At 32.6% G+C, this 17,867-nt stretch overlaps 1 protein-coding gene across 2 annotated transcripts in view; it reads right to left on the bottom strand.

The window, feature by feature from the left end:
• The window catches only part of LOC117101266 (rap1 GTPase-GDP dissociation stimulator 1-like), a 31,116-nt gene that overhangs the window by 725 nt on the left and 12,524 nt on the right, over positions 1-17,867 (bottom strand). For both annotated transcript variants that reach the window (XM_033241221.1, XM_033241222.1), the window contains 13 exons: positions 14,423-14,518; positions 11,357-11,485; positions 10,810-10,935; positions 9,553-9,705; positions 9,275-9,403; positions 8,729-8,854; positions 6,771-6,932; positions 5,304-5,438; positions 4,461-4,598; positions 4,093-4,218; positions 3,707-3,809; positions 2,576-2,739; positions 2,020-2,148 (listed from right to left, as the gene is read on the bottom strand). In XM_033241221.1, the coding sequence (XP_033097112.1) occupies positions 2,020-2,148; positions 2,576-2,739; positions 3,707-3,809; positions 4,093-4,218; positions 4,461-4,598; positions 5,304-5,438; positions 6,771-6,932; positions 8,729-8,854; positions 9,275-9,403; positions 9,553-9,705; positions 10,810-10,935; positions 11,357-11,485; positions 14,423-14,518 (1,716 nt within the window). The remainder of the gene's footprint in view (positions 1-2,019; positions 2,149-2,575; positions 2,740-3,706; positions 3,810-4,092; positions 4,219-4,460; positions 4,599-5,303; positions 5,439-6,770; positions 6,933-8,728; positions 8,855-9,274; positions 9,404-9,552; positions 9,706-10,809; positions 10,936-11,356; positions 11,486-14,422; positions 14,519-17,867) is intronic.

Genomic DNA, 17,867 nt, shown 5'->3' with positions numbered 1-17,867 from the left:
TCAACTTGCTAACCGATAGCGCTTGCTAACGTTAGCGGTATCCAGATACCGCTAACGGTTAGCGCTAACCGATCGGGCGTTCTCACGCAGGTGCTAACGGTTAACACTAACGGTTAGCTCCCGATCCGGATACTAGGGCTCTCGTGAGAACCAGGCTTTTATGTATAAGCCCTGTCCAGAATGCACAAATATGGTCATGATGACATCACATCATGACCATATATAGGCACATCATGTCTATATATGGGCATACAGTTTTTTGTAAAATCAAATTTGAACCTCAAGTAGTTTTAGAGTTCATGGTTTGCAAATTTTTAAAATGATGTGTTTGTTAATAAGAAAAAATATGTTAAGATGCCTAATACTCATTATTGCCCAATGACTTGTTGATAAAACTTACCAGACTCTGTAAGGAAACTTATGAGAGATAGAACATTGCATTTGATTTCCGCTGCTGAGCCTTCATTGGTCAAGATTGCTTTGCATACACCAATCAGATCGGATGAAAGAATTGCAAGAACAGCCATACCTACAATCATGAAATAAAAACTAAGTTGGTAGCTTCATTTTACATGTAATAAATTAGGTAAAGGACATAATAGATTTCGCAAAAGTTAAAAATAATTGAGAAACAGAAAATTGATTCTTGCCACAAAAATCAACAATGACCATAATTACAATCACCTTATCTTATCATCATCTTTCTATTATCACAACAAAGATGATGATGGATGAGGATAATAATAATAAGATCAGAACACCATCACAATTATGATTATAATTATCACCATTATTTTGACCTCTGTACATTACTACTATTATATTTTATTTAGTAGTGAGAAAAAATCCTGTTACCATGACAGGGAATTAAACCCATGACCCTGGGATTGGAAGGCTATCATCACTACTAAGCTATTCAACTCCACTATTATGGTCTCAAATCTTTATCCAAGTACCTAGATTAGACGAAGCGACCAACGTGAGGGCAATAAGAGCCTCATTTTGCATCAGCGTGTGCTCAGACATCGCCATCTTCACCAGGTGCTCTATACCGCCTTGATCAATAACAATCTGCATGACTTCCTTAGATGCTGAGTTTTTAATCAGTGCAGCCAACAACCTATCAAGATACATAAAATATAACTTAATGTATTAAATATTATTATAATAAATTACTATATTATTAATGATTTCTCCTTATAGTGCCAGAATACATAGATAATTTACACCAAATCATCAATATACATCTATCGTAAAGGTCATCTTATTACACAATTTAGGAAAGATTAAACAAATACTATATTAAAACACATTCTTGACCAGAGGCAGAATACAGTACAACATTCTTTATTTACACAAGCTTTTCCCAAGGGGTATAAACACAGTAATGAAGGATAAAAAAACTGCATTATCACATGCATATCTACATATTCCAATTTACTATGACATAAGTTATGATTGGAAGCACTATGACATGCTACTGAAAGATTTGTTGTCGTTATTTTACGAAGAATGAGGCACAATAAACCATTTACTTAACATTGCAGCAGACAAAGAGAGATCAATCTATATTCAATTATGGTCAGTCATTATTCATCAATCAATAGATGACATCACAAGGGATGAGGCAACTGCTGCCAATAAACAGAATAATCGCACAGATACCGCTAACGGTTAGCGCTAACCGATCGGGCGTTCTCACGCAGGTGCTAACGGTTAACACTAACGGTTAGCTCCCGATCCGGATACTAGGGCTCTCGTGAGAACCAGGCTTTTATGTATAAGCCCTGTCCAGAATGCACAAATATGGTCATGATGACATCACATCATGACCATATATAGGCACATCATGTCTATATATGGGCATACAACAGTTTTTTGTAAAATCAAATTTGAACCTCAAGTAGTTTTAGAGTTCATGGTTTGCAAATTTTTAAAATGATGTGTTTGTTAATAAGAAAAAATATGTTAAGATGCCTAATACTCATTATTGCCCAATGACTTGTTGATAAAACTTACCAGACTCTGTAAGGAAACTTATGAGAGATAGAACATTGCATTTGATTTCCGCTGCTGAGCCTTCATTGGTCAAGATTGCTTTGCATACACCAATCAGATCGGATGAAAGAATTGCAAGAACAGCCATACCTACAATCATGAAATAAAAACTAAGTTGGTAGCTTCATTTTACATGTAATAAATTAGGTAAAGGACATAATAGATTTCGCAAAAGTTAAAAATAATTGAGAAACAGAAAATTGATTCTTGCCACAAAAATCAACCATGACCATAATTACAATCACCTTATCTTATCATCAGCTTTCTATTATCACAACAAAGATGATGATGGATGAGGATAATAATAATAAGATCAGAACACCATCACAATTATGATTATAATTATCACCATTATTTTTACCTCTGTACATTACTACTATAATATTTTATTTAGTAGTGAGAAAAAATCCTGTTACCATGACAGGGAATTGAACCCATGACCCTGGGATTGGAAGGCTATCATCACTACTAAGCTATTCAACTCCACTATTATGGTCTCAAATCTTTATCCAAGTACCTAGATTAGATGAAGCGACCAACGTGAGGGCAATAAGAGCCTCATTTTGCATCAGAGTGTGCTCAGACATCGCCATCTTCACCAGGTGCTCTATACCGCCTTGATCAATAACAATCTGCATGACTTCCTTAGATGCTGAGTTTTTAATCAGTGCAGCCAACAACCTATCAAGATACATAAAATATAACTTAATGTATTAAATATTATTATAATAAATTACTATATTATTAATATAATCATCAATATACATCTATCGTAAAGGTCATCTTATTACACAATTTAGGAAAGATTAAACAAATACTATATTAAAACACATTCTTGACCAGAGGCAGAATACAGTACAACATTCTTTATTTACACAAACTTTTCCCAAGGGGTATAAACACAGTAATGAAGGATAAAAAAAACTGCATTATCACATGCATATCTACATATTCCAATTTACTATGACATAAGTTATGATTGGAAGCACTATGACATGCTACTGAAAGATTTGTTGTTGTTATTTTACGAAGAATGAGGCACAATAAACCATTTACTTAACATTGCAGCAGACAAAGAGAGATCAATCTATATTCAATTATGGTCAGTCATTATTCATCAATCGATAGATGACATCACAAGGGATGAGGCAACTGCTGCCAATAAACAGAATAATCGCAATTAAAGAGGCTGTACAAACAACCACTTTCATCTGAGGTTAAGACGATCGAGAGCAAACATTATTGGAAAAACCGTTTAATTTTAATTTTATACTGTATGTTATGAGTGATGTTAAAGGTGGTGACATTACTTAAATAAGAATAAAATAAATTAACAACCCCATTTGAAGTTGCTGTAGATGTAGTCACAGAATTCAATATACATATTTCATCAGCAACATAAAAAAAATATCTATTTATTTAGACAAAAATAATAGAATTTTGATTGGTTGTTTCAAAAATGTGGTTAACATAGTTTATATTAATCAATATAGTCAAAAGGAAAACATTTAATTTCACAGGAAATTAACCAAGGATTAAATAGTAAGCAATTCACCACCAGACCTCAAATCATACCATTTCAATCCTAGTTGTTTACACATTCATTAGCTACATGAATATTCATTCAGCTTTATGTGAAAATATTTACCTGTTTGCTTCCCCAGCTACCCCAGCATGCACTTCACAACTACAGAGTTCAGCAACCCTCTCTACAAGGTCAGCATTTGTTCCCATCTTTACTGCAGCTGCAACTGGATAAATTATGAGAAATCACAGATTACAGGGTCATCAATCAACAAGACCAGTTGATGAACTCATTAACAAACTGTCAATTTGTAAACGATTTCTATAATGCTATTTTTGATGCAATTAAGAGAATTTAAATCATAAACCTGACAATATAGAATTTTAAATAAGTATTTAATTTTCAAATGGATTAAACTATTATTATTACAGCCACATATCTAGCAATATTATTTATCATTATGGAAATAGTTTAAGAGTTCAGAGTAATATTATTAAGTATGTGCTTACCAGCTCCATCAATTAGTAGCCTTGCTGTGCCCAGCAGTTTAAATTGTACTGGATTTCTCTCTGTTACTAACAATGGAAGGATAGCCTCCAATGTTCCAGCATCTAGCATTCTAGCCTTATTCAATTCTACAATGTTAAAAAAAAAACCCTTTTTTAAAAAGATATTACTTTTGTATTGAGCAAATACTGTTTTCATCATCAAATGGTAAACTTTTCACCTAAAACATATTTCTTTTATTGTAAAAACAAATACATGATAATCCATTCGTCAGGTGTCAACAGTAAGTGAAGACTTAGATATTGAGTTACAAATTCATAAAGTACATACATAGCTCATGTTTCAATGTTGTTAGAAATGTGTTACTTACTCGGAACAGACAAGTTTCTAAGGGCACTTAAGACTGCATGCTGTAAACGTACATCCATTTCATGACCTTCGACCTTTTCAAGCATTTTAAACAGCGGATCAAGAACACCAAGATCTAGAAGCTTTAAACAATTGCCATCTGAAAAATGGACAAAGCATAACTCAATGTGTATGTGAATATACGCGGTAATTATGTAACAGGAAATTAAAGAATAATAGTTTTTGTATTTTTTTTTTATTATTTCATTTTTGTCAATATTCCAAATTTGGAATTAGAAATTGTGGACAGGCTCCTGTGGACCTGTGGTGGCCATAATACGGTGTCTGTACCATGCCCTCCATCTAGCCTAACTCTCATGCGAGGGTTATTCGAGGAGCTGACGATCGACTCCAATTAATATCCGATGTTGGCCGGACTTGAACCGGGGTCTTCAGCGCAAGAAGCGGGAACAACAGCTCTCAGTTAAACGCTCAGGTTGACTGTTAGTAACTAGTGTAATTGTCATTGTCCTCGTTATCATTATCTTCATCATCATCATCATCATCACCATCATCATTATCATCATCATCATCCATCACTATTTATATAGTTTTTTTTTTGCTTGTTTCTGTTATTACAGATCTTATACAATCAACCAAATAGGATTGTAATTATTATTACTTTACAGGTACCTAACATCTATATTGTATATACAATATATAATAATATAAAATAACTATATTATACAATATTATTCTTAATATTATATGACATTATAATATATTACTATTATATATTATACTGTTGTATCATATTATATTATACATTATATTTATTATGTGATACAAATATACAGCACGTTACCATTGCGGGCAAAGTTCCCAAGAACAAGTGCACCGGATATTTGATATACTTCAATACTAGAGGGTAACCAAGAGGACATCACATGCTGATATAGTAAACCTTTGCCGTCGTCAAATAAAATCGTCATGCTAACATCTGAAAGAGATGGAGTGACAATCAATATGAAATTCTACACTTTCTCTTTTACATTCTAGCGAGGTAGATAAGGATATCTTTTGATACTGATTGGTCGGAGACACTAGCTATCAAATTGCTAACTTTGATGTGGTTGCAATCATCACTGAAAAAAAATCCTGAAATTTTATGGGGACTGAAGCCATAATTTAGATAAAAATGTAAAGGACACCTGACTAGTGATGAACATTAGATGATATTTGATTTTATGTGACAATATTATTTAAAACAAAAGTTCAAATCAAAATTTGTGAAAGATTGCAAAGTGAATTAATTTGTTCTACTGCAAAGGTTCTTCTTGTTCATATTTCATAAGTTGTTCGAATAGAACAATTTAAGTTGGTGGCCATTTGCAATCTGCTCAGACAGGCGGTGGGCCGACATAAATTATGTACTTCCATTTTTTTAAATGTCAGCCCCACCAGTTCTCTTTTTTTAGCAGTAGATTTAAAATAAAAAGGGGCCAGGGAAGGGCTTTGACAGATAGGGTGAAAATACCAGCTCAGCCCAAACTATGGTTAAAAATTTATGATTATGGCACCTCTAGATGTTCAGAAATGGCATTCTCAGATTTAAATTTGAATATAATTTTCTTTTCCACTTTATTTTATTCTACAATTTTGAAAAAAGAACACTCCAGGTTCTCCTACCCTATCACTAGAAATTTTAATAGCACAAAAAAGTTAAAAACAATGCCAGCACTAGAAATTCCCAGATGAGGAGTTTGATTCCCACAAAAAGGGCATTTAATTCAGCCCCATTATGGTTGAGGCTGAGTTTATCAAACTTTAAACATACTGTAGACACCTCTATATTCCTGGAATTAGCACTTTCAGACTGTAAAAATAAGTTTTCAAAGCAGTTTTTTCAACAGAATAATATGCCCCCAAGCCTGCTAGCACAGCAAATGGTTAGACAAGGCATCATATCAATGCGCCCCCCCCCACTTAATCCATTACCCCCTCATCAGTCTCCACCTCCCTTGTCAATAATCTACAACACTAGATACAGTAAGCTGCAATCAGAAAAAGCAAGATTCTTGTTAATAATGCTAGAGTAGGTGGTGTTTTTATTAACATAAAACTTTTTCAAAAAATCTGCCTTAAAAATGATTTACTTTTTAGCAATGTTGCGCGAGCTGGATCAAAATCTTTGGCCGGCCGGAGTTGACCTGGGGCCGGAGGTTGAATACCGGGGGAATAAAACTAGGCGTACAAATGCTGAGAGCAGATTAAAACACATAAAACCTACAACACCAAACTACCTCCCCAGTCTGATGGTTATTACACTTACCCTCCGTAACCAGCAATACAATAATGTCTGTTGCCAACTTTTCCACTTGCACGTCGTCATCGGTGACGCAAATCTTCGCCCCGTGAAGATCTTTATAACCTTGAAGAATCTCCAGTAGAATTGGTACCAGATTGGCTTGGGTAAATTCCTGTTTCATTTCATCTATAAAGCAAAGATAAAAAATAACAAGAAGTTTTTTACAATTGTGAGATTCGTACTGTAGCACTAGTGGTGGCACCGCAAAAGGTCAGACAGTAATTTCCCCATTGAACAAGCACAGACCTACGTCATCTGATGCCACAATGAGGTCGTCAAACTAAAACTATTAATTTGTTAATCCACAAAAAGTTATCTGATTATTGTCCCTATAAAAGTGGTCAAAGGTTTTACAAAAAAAGTCTAGTTTTCAAGATTTTTGTGTCGGTCAGGTTTGGGTAACATTTTTTAGTCTCGTGTAAATTCATGTGAAGGTTTTCAACACATCACAGATCTCCTAAAGCTGAATAGGAAGGTTGATATCATGACTTCCTGGGATAATAAATTTTTGCTCTGAAAGCTAGGTCATAAATACATCACCATGCACAACATTGTTGTGAAATCTGGAACAATTTTAATCCCAGTGAATGTCTGTTAATATGTAATGTCTTATTTACAATTGATTAACACGTTGGCTTCCACGTGAAAATGTACAATTCTGTTGTAAGCACCAAGAGTTATCTCAAAGCAACCTTTTAGCAAAAATCTCCTGGAAACAAACCATCTTCTGCAAATAATGTTTGCATGTTTGTACTAGTATGTTACTGTTGTGTGTTGCCAAGTCCCATCGAAATATAATATTGAAAAATCTAGGGTTGGATTTGTCTTGTTGTGCTTTCTTTTTTGTGGAGGGTGATGCAGTAAAACATATATATTTGTTTTTTTATGAACCTGCCCACAAATCTTTTACATGTTTGAAAATTAAGACCAGCCTATAAATAAACTGCAATTCAGCAACATTACATTTTTCTTATTATATAATGTGTCGCCAGCTCATTTTATACAAAGATATACATGACTGAACATTCAGAAGGTTCAATTCATCTACAGTTGACAGCCAAGTATATTTCAGATTCATTGGATTTGAATAATTAGCCTACTTCTGATAAATCTTTCTATTGTCTGTTTTGTGTTGTCCGATATATTAAATTATTGTCTATGGTTCAATCTAAAAAAAACTAAAAATAGTTAATTAAAAACGTTGAATTATTCATTTTTAAATAAATCAAGCAAGTTGTCAACTCCCAATGAGGCACAGATTAAAAGTGTTAATTTAGTATAAAGACAGAATGAGTAAATGAAACTCTTAACATCACCATCGCTATTACCACTGCAGCCAGAGTTCGAATCTCACTGACGTCGAGCTGGTTATTTTTGTTTTATACATATTTTTTTTTACTTATCTATTATGACTTTTGAAATTATTTTTTTTTACACATATTTTTTATACTTTGTTAATGATTTTAAAAATCATTTTGGTAATTTTAAAATCATTTCTCATTATGGAAATGAGGACAAGTCCTATGTTCTGTTAACCAAACAGAGATAGTAAGTCTAGTCTTTTTACCCAAGAGTATAAATGTGTTTTTGTAAATATACAAAGCAACACAAATCAATGCTTAAATGCAGACAGGTAATATGTATTTGGATACTGATGATCATGATCATATATGAAAAATTCTTCCTGTTACAAGAATAAAACAACATAATAATTACACTTTTTTTAAATGGACATGGTGATGGATGATGATGAGGGACTATACCACTATTTTTTCAAGGGGTGATCCTATTTCAAGGAGGGCTTTTCTGCACCATTTTCCAGCTGCTGTTTGGAATGCAGTTTACTAATGGCTCTTCAGCCTCTAGTTCTAAAAATAAATATATACAATAACATTCATATTGAAAAATATCTTAGACTATACCATTTTCTGCAAGGGATGCTACAACTTCAAGTAGGGCTTCTTGCTCATCTTCTTCTACTACCATTTGCAATGCATTTACAAGCAACTCCCCCATACCAGTACCGACAAAAGCCACCTTGTTGGCCTCTGTGGAACAAACAAAATTTCCAATAACTTACATAAAGGACTGAGAATAAGTGAAACAAAAAAAAAATATTTTATTGATATTTTCTTAACATAAAGCAACTAATATTACATTTAATATAACCAACATATAAACTGATATCAAAACATTATACTATCTTTATTTTGTCAGCTTCCATGCCTGGACTAAGACAGACAAATTACATGAACATCATTCCTGATATCATTAAATAAACACACAACATATCTTATTTCTTAATATACAATAACATTATCAACAAATTACAGTAGACGAGTTGTTAGCATTAACATACATATTGACTTCAAAGGTAATCATAGATTGCATACAATATTATGATCTACGTGTGTCGCATAATATGATTACGTTACCGTCACATACGCAAGACTGCACGTAATGCTTACCTACATCCGCTAAATTACCAACGCATATCACTATCTTGCCACAGAGGGCGATGTCCATGGAATACTCCTTAAGTAATTGCACTAAAGTATCAACTAAACCCTCACTGATTGCTTTGCTCTGTAGTATTTCTATGAAGGAAAAAAAAATATTGGTAATGTATATTTAATATTATTCTGAAGGTAATGTATTGAATATGAACATTATGTCTTTATTTATTGAAGAATTTCACGGTATTACCTTAAATGATACATTCTAAAAATAACCTTTGTTTGCTCACCATTTCCAAAGGTGAGATTTGTAAGATAAGCACACGCTACTACTCGGAACCTCTCGTTGGCTGGATCATGATCACCTGACAAACATTTTGTTTTCAGAATGTGAACCAAACTTTGAACACCCCCAGCTTCATTAATTGCTTCTCTTGCTGGGTCTGAAATTAATGTTAAAATTCTTTAAAACATAATGATAATTATAGTAACATAAATGACTAAATTTGTAATTACATGATGAAAATGATATTAAATGCTTGCGGTACACCACGTAGATAGTTCTGAAAAGAACTGTTGTTTTTGATGAGAATGTTTTGACGTTTCGATTGTTAACATTAACATAACAGAGTATGTGACACACATAGGCCTAGTTCAGACTAGGTGGATAAACCTGGCTCAACTCACCGGGTTTATCCACCTGCCAGTCTGAACTAGGTGGCTTATTTCAAGCCAGGCTGTGTTCATATAGTAACTAGGCCTGGCGTGCCACCGTGTTTAACTTTTCTAAGCCGGGCTTTAATCGCTGCAGGGGGTCTTGCATTGACTTCCGGTAAAGAAATTACCAATCAGCATTCAATTACGTACGCTGTGAGCGAGCGTACGTTTCGAGCCCAATGTTTCCAAACTCGTTTCCTGGTTACAGTTCATTATGCTAATTCCCACGCCTGGCTAATCCCGCTAGTCTGAACGCCCGGCAAAGTTAAGCCGGGCTTGACGTTGAGCTGGGCTTAACTCAAGCCTGGCTTATCTCCAAGTCTGAACATAGCCTTAGATCATAATATTGCATTCAATCTATGACCAATCGAAACAAGACATTCTCAACAAAAACAACAGTTCTTTCCAGAACTATCGATGTGGTGTACTGCAAGCATTTAATATATCATTATTTCGCCATGCAAACCTTCAAACAATATGATGAATGATGTTGATGATGATGGTGGAGATGATTAGCAGTGATGGTGATGAGGGTGAAGAATAATGATGATTATAATATTGAAAATGATGAAGATGATGATAATGATGTTGATGAATGATGATTATTATGATGTTATGTTAATGAATGCGATGATGATTATTATGACAATTATTATGAAAACATAGACTGAGACAATGATGACAATAACTATAATAATGATAATACTGATGTTGCTATAATAATAATAATAATAATGTTGATGATGATTCTGGGGATACATACTGATGACCATAAAAATGTTGATAATGAATTATGAATACTAATTAACATTTCTTCATTTTTTATTTACCATAATCACAACAAAGATTTCCCAGAGCTCGGCACGTTTGGTGAAGGACTTCTACATCATTTCCTTTGAGGTAGTTGTTGAGAGGTGGCACAAAACCTTGCTTCACACAGGGTCCTCGGAGGTTCTCTGTCAAACAAACATATTCAAAAAACCTTAAGCACAATATTCTACGTCTCTCGGTGGCTCTGCCGCAATCCATAACTCTACAACCATTCTCATCATCACCAATACCATCAGCATTTTCATTTTTCATCAACCGTCACCATGCTATGCTTTTTAAACAATCAGTAGAAAGAGTGATCCATCAAGCAAACACTTAATGGTGTTTTTATGAGGCTGGGAGAGTAAAGCTGTTTTCAGGGCTTACAGAAACAAATCTTGACATTTCTGTAAGGATTAAACCCAGAACTAGGTATTTGTAGGTGGGCTACTTAACCATAGTCATAGCTTCATTCCTAATTTTTGTCCCCATAATGAGTTTTAAGGGCATTTACCACATTGTGCGATGATGGACAAGTGTTGATGAAAATTCTCACTGAGCACTCACCATTTTTAGCCAGCTCAGCAACTAAATTTGCAAGCTTGGCTTCTATCCGCCTATCGTGCTGTTTCTGCAAAAGGCCATGAACTTTTGCTAAAACACCAAGCTCATCCAGCCTCACACTGTACAATTCAACTGCAACAAAACACATGAATATTTAATTGCCTATAAAAACTCAATTTATGTATATAAAAATGCTACTGTATTTGAAATTATCATATTATGATACATCAGCCTTATATAACGCGTACTTCCAAATCCTCAATGAGTTTTACTATTGGATGAAACACCTATGTAACACATACTCTGCTGCCTTGGGGTATGTTGCATTATGTTGTAGTTGTTAATCAGTACGGTGACATTCAAAGCTTATACTCCTGGGTGAAATGGACAATGTAGATAAAATGTCTTTCCCAAGGACAAAAACAAGTGATTAATAATACTCATAATAATAATACTCAAACATTTATAAGGCGCCAATTCCAAAAATGATCAAAGGTGCAAGCGTTATTATCCCCTGGTCATTGGATAACGTCCAATAATAATAAGTTTGATTAACTTCAGAAATGAACCCCAAACTTATGAATAGAAGCCTGCCGCTTTACCATCATACCACAAGCTTTCAAATAAAATATTTTTTTTATTAGGCAATTTTAGTAATAGAGTTGTTTTCAAACAATCCTGGTGTTTTAAAGAGTTGGAGCTCACAATTCTAGTATTGAAAATACAGTATTACTGTACAATAATATATTTATGATAACAAGGAGGCTAAAAAAAAAATTCTTTTATTGGCCACATTTTGGGAAAATCCAAAAGATGGGTAAGTCGGTATTAAAAGCTTTTTTTTTTTTTTTTGTACCAATAATGTGTTTATGACTAAAAAGTAGAAAATACAGAAAAATACAAAAAAGACCATTTTGAAATCTATAATGAAGAGCAAAAACATCGCATAAAACTGTCGCATCTCCTACCGTCCAGCAAGATAGGCCTATTCCAGCCTTTTCAGCTCATTAGAAAAAAATTTAATTTTCATTGTAGTAAAAAAAACCTAAATTGCCGAACCTCAATTTTGTACTTTTTTGGTCTGTTGGGCGTGGCCAACACAATCATTTTTTTTTTTTTATTTGGCCTGATAATTTCAGTGTAATTGTGATCTCTTTTAAGACCATCGAAATGGCATAATTCCTTTAAGATATTAAATTCAATAAACGTAATAAAAAATAGCCATTTAATTAACAGCAGATGTTACATTATCACACTATCCCACTCCTACACAACACCTACTATACATGAATGTGTAAAACATCTGAACTTTAGTAATAACACTGTATCATTTATAATACTTGAATGCATTTAATACTGTATTCATTATTCATTCATTGGTTGCTTGCAGTATAGTCGTTAGCCATCAGCTTGCATGCAGTGGTAATGAATAAAATGCGTGGAGGAAATTATGCATCCAAAATCTTGAATTTTATTCTATTTTCATTCATTATCAACATATCGTTAAAATTATTCTTAGTATTGTTTCTATTATTAGATATTACTACTAATATTCTTGTTATAATCATAAATATTATTACTACCAATATTGTTATTATTAATATTATAGGTGTAACTTACATCTTATTATGTCATGCTATACATAGATAAGTCATGGTGTTATTTTTAACATTATTCTTTTCTTTTATTTTTAGGTATTGTTTCTAGTATTACTTTTGTTAAATATTACTAATGCTGTTATAATCATAAATATTATTACTACCAATACTGTTACTAATTATTAATATTATAGGTACTCACCTATAATGCCTCCTTTTTTCTTGGTATTGTTTACTTTTATTAGATGTTACTAATGTTGTTATAATCATAAATAATATTACTACCAACATTGTTACTAATTATTATTAATATTATAGGTATAATTTACATCTTGTTATATCATGCTATACACAAATAATTCATGGTGTTATTCTTAACATTATTCTCAGTATTGCTATTATTACTTTAATTAGATATTACTGTTGTTATTATAATCATAAATATTATTACTACCAAATATTGTTAACTAATTAATATTATAGGTATAATTCACATCTTGTTATGTCATGCTATACATAAATAATTCATGGTGTTATTCTTAACATTATTCTCAGTATTGCTATTATTACTTTGATTAGATATTACTGTTGATAATATAATCATAAATATTATTACTATCAATATTGTTACTAATTGTTATTAATATTATAGGTATAATTCACATCTTGTTATGTCATGCTATACATAAATAATTCATGATGTTATTTTTTGTGGTGTTCATTACTTTTTCTTGTTTTTTTTTCTTTTGATTTTTTGCTATTAATTTCAAGTCTGAAATTTGCATTTTAATAGCATTCTTAAAACCACCTGCAATTTTTTCTGTTAAAAAAAACACACATTAGGTCGATTAATATTATTATCGCTATGCAACTACAATCAATATTATACTTATTAATATACAATATTGCTATAAACATTTACTATGGTTGGCTTTTAAAAATATCCCTATGGAATATTTATCTTTTCATTGTTATATGATTATATATATTGGATCCTTTATCCTTGACATTTTGCTAATTACCTGCTATTAACATCAGTGTGACCAGAACAACAAGGCATTTAACATTAAAGCTTACCAAGGAGTATAAACAGATAAATGGAACAAGAGCCTATTCCTGTTTGTAATACGTACCTCCCCTAGTTACGAAGGAAATCGCCATCGCCGTTATGAAGTGCGCCTACTATGTATGAGTTTACATGAAGTGCGGCCGCTTCGATGGTACGATGATAAAGAAAAATAAGGAAATAAACCGCCCTCTACGAAAGTATTATATCACATGGAAAACAGATAAACAAACAAACAAAGCGCGTTGCAGTATTGGGAATAATAAAGAGCATACAAATGGTAGCGGAAGCCGTACACTGGCTGCGTATGGTGTTTTGTTTTTTTACGCTCTGAATGAGCGTAGTACGCTCTGAATGAGCGTAGTACGCTCTTTTGTTCTATTTATACTGTTTGAGCTTACTTACTATCCTCTTCTAGAACCTTTAGTAGAGCACCAATGGCATCAAATTGGTTGTCTTCTGTTTCCTCAATTGACAGCTTTGCCATGGCTTCACTTAGATCTGGTGATTACAGATATATGAATATATAAATTAAACTTTTTGCTTTTTGTATCAATATAATAAGAACAACAATAAGACATTTTAAATAGGTCTACGTATGTAGTGTAAAAGTAATATTTACTTTTACTTTTGTAAACTTTTCATTTCAACTATGTGTTGCATTTTGAGTATTTTCAAACCGATTAAATTAAAAAAACAAATAAATACTTGATATTATGAACACATTATGCTAAACCTAGATAATTTACAGATATTTTTTACACCCTGTGTTTTTTTTTTCAGAACCATGTATGTGGTACACCACAACTACAAAAATAATCATTTTCTCTTCATATAGCGGATTATGCTTAAGCCTCAACAAACAAGCAAATACCCTTTCTTTTTAGAGTTATTTATAAGGTGTACAACAAAAGTAACAATAATAATAATTTACAATTGATATAGGCATTATGCTAACACCTCAATGCATTTAACACCACAGCAATATTCGCATGTTTAATCTCCAAGCAATTTGGAATAGTTTACTGGTATTCTGACCAGCATTATTCAACATTAAAGTCAGGCTCCGGAGGAAAAAAATGTTTTGATATGTTGTAGAACTGATTTTTCTAAGACAGAAAAAAGTTGTTTGATGAAAAACTGGAGAACGGTGAATGAGATACAGATTTTTTAATATTTAAAAACTGGGGGAAAAAAGGGGTGTAACTGCCCATTTTTACACCTTAAGGAACCTGACTTTAAGGAATTTACAATTTGCTTATAGTAGAAATGTCACACTTGCATGTTTGTTTACCCAAGTTGTCACATGACTTATATGCATGCTATATCGGCCTATTGATTAGAATATCTTGAATGAACAATTTTAAAAAGACAAGACTGTGAAAGGTTCTTTAATGTATAGACTAGATGAAATTCTTTCAAATATAAAAGATTTTTGGAGGTTTATGAAAAATTATTTTTCTCTAGAAAAACGTTCATTCATAAAAATTTGCATACTAAATCCATAACATCAGGCATTCTACAGTAGCATGGATACCATTTTTTAAGCAATGTCAGCAGAGAACTATGAATTGTAAAAACACAAATTGAAAGGTTTAACTGATAGCTTTAGCAAAAGCCTAGAATCCAGTGAAGTGAAGCAGAACTTAATTCATGCTCACTGTCTTGTAATCATACTATGGAGCAATCCTTTATTTTATCTCCATGCATTGCTATAATTAATGTACTTGATGCTTTCAATAAGGGCATGGACAACCTTGAAATGAATGATGTTTAATTTGAATAATATTGATAACTATAACTCTCAGTGTTAAAAATACAAACAGTATTTGAGACATTATATCTTTCTTTTTCCCAATGGTGTTTTTAAAAGTATCTTCATATTTATTTATTTATTCATTTGGCATCACTGCCTGGTAGACGCAAAGGCAGGAAACCTATCATCCAAAAGGATATGCAACTCCCTTTCTTGTTAAATAATACTGTATTTTACCAAAATAAGTATACAGTAAGCCAATACTGTTAAAGATCACTTATTTTTCATGGATAATGTGAACACATAAATGATAAAGAAATTAATTAATCATTAAGAAATTCAATTTAAGATACTGTAAAAGAAGAAGAAGTCTGATTGGGACCTTGGTAAGGGGCCATCTATAATTAACATCTCGACGAGAGTTGATTGACAGATAAACCGACTAATCAGCGAGCGTCATTTAGTCAAGTGATCAAAAACTTTTTCTCGGACATTTTAATTTCCTTAGACAGCTGGTTGTCAACGCGAAACATACGTGAGCCTAGGCCTAGATATCTATGCTTGTCGACATGTCAATTTATGACATTTTCAAAAAAGTACAAAACTTGCAGTTTAAGGAAGAGGGGGCTGAAAGTGTAGGCATATTGCTCTTTTATGAACAAGGGCGACTCCTCACCGGTTCACACGTTAAACTGAGGTTACCTCTATTCAGTGTTTAATGCTTCATGTATGCACCTTTTCAATGAGGCTTTTTGTTGGCACTATTGAAACATGCTCAAATCATGAAGGAAATATCCTCCATGCTTTTAAATTATAGTACACAGTTAGGCCATCAGCTGTACAGCTAGAAGTGCCTGGAAAGTGACATGTGTCCTGGCAAAATATGGACCAGCTGATTTTTGCAGTATACACTCTCCAACACATCAGGAGGCATGTGTAAAAATTTCTCAAACGAACTCTCATCCAAAACCTGTCATCGGTGCATTTTAATATACCCCATTATGCTAAAAACGCACACTTTTTGTGTCTGGCCCCATGTTTAGAGGTCATTAAAATCATGGCTAAATCTCTGTAATAATTTAGTGTTCAGAATCCAGCAGCAAAGACAGTTCACAACAGATAGAGATTTTGGTTTCATTATTAATTTCTTAAGACTTTAAAAAATCAACTGAAAAACTTCAAAAAATGAAGTAAATTTGTCTTTTCTTCAATAACATACAAAGTTCCGAGGTCAATAAGATCATGCTAAAAAAAGACATTTTGTCACCCATACAAAGATCATGCTAATCGTACTGTAATCATTGAGTGTTTGGATTTCAACAGTAAAGGAAGTTCCCAACAGATATGAAGATTATCATATCGTTATTTAATTATTAAGAGCGTCAAAAATAAAATTAAAACCTAAAAAAAATAAAGAAAATGTCTTTTTTAAATATCTCATACAAAGTTCTGAGGTCAATAAAATCGTGCCAAATATACTGTAATCATTGAGTGTTTAGATTTCGTACAGCAAAGACAGTTCCTAACAGATATAGAGATTGTGGTATCATTATTTATTTATTAAGACTTAAAAAAATAAACTTCAAAACTTAAAAAAATGAAGAAAACATGTATTTTTTTAATCGTGTATATACGGTTCTGAGGTGTACGATCATATTAAAATCATGCTGCAATAATTAGTTTTTAGATTCCTACAGCAAACACAGTTCTTTTTACTCTTTTGTGGGGTCGTTCCACTTTTATTTCATCAAAATACCATCATTCATACATTAAAGCAATGATATAGGTAGTTACTTAATGTAACATTTCAGATTCATTAACATTTATTACATAATGGTCAAATTTAGTAGTTAAAGTACTTAACTTAAATTTATCTTTCAATTTTATCTTTCGTTATTGAAACATTTTATAAATTTTAATCTTCCTTCTTTGTCTTTCTCTACAATACAACCAACACTTAAAATATTCCATAATACAATAGAAATAAATCTAACAAATAATTACATAAATAATGCTTTCCGTACTCCTGTGTCTTAGTTTGCTTTACATCACATGGTTAAAAATTGCTTATCGTCTCGTGCATTAAGTTCTTTA

The sequence above is a fragment of the Anneissia japonica genome, unplaced genomic scaffold, assembly GCF_011630105.1.
Source record: "Anneissia japonica isolate Jap-2015-1 unplaced genomic scaffold, ASM1163010v1 scaffold1859_len985614_cov190, whole genome shotgun sequence".
Taxonomy (NCBI): Eukaryota; Metazoa; Echinodermata; class Crinoidea; order Comatulida; family Comatulidae; genus Anneissia; species Anneissia japonica.
Note: the sequence above shows the minus strand (reverse complement) of the source record. Positions and strands in the feature narration are given on the sequence as shown.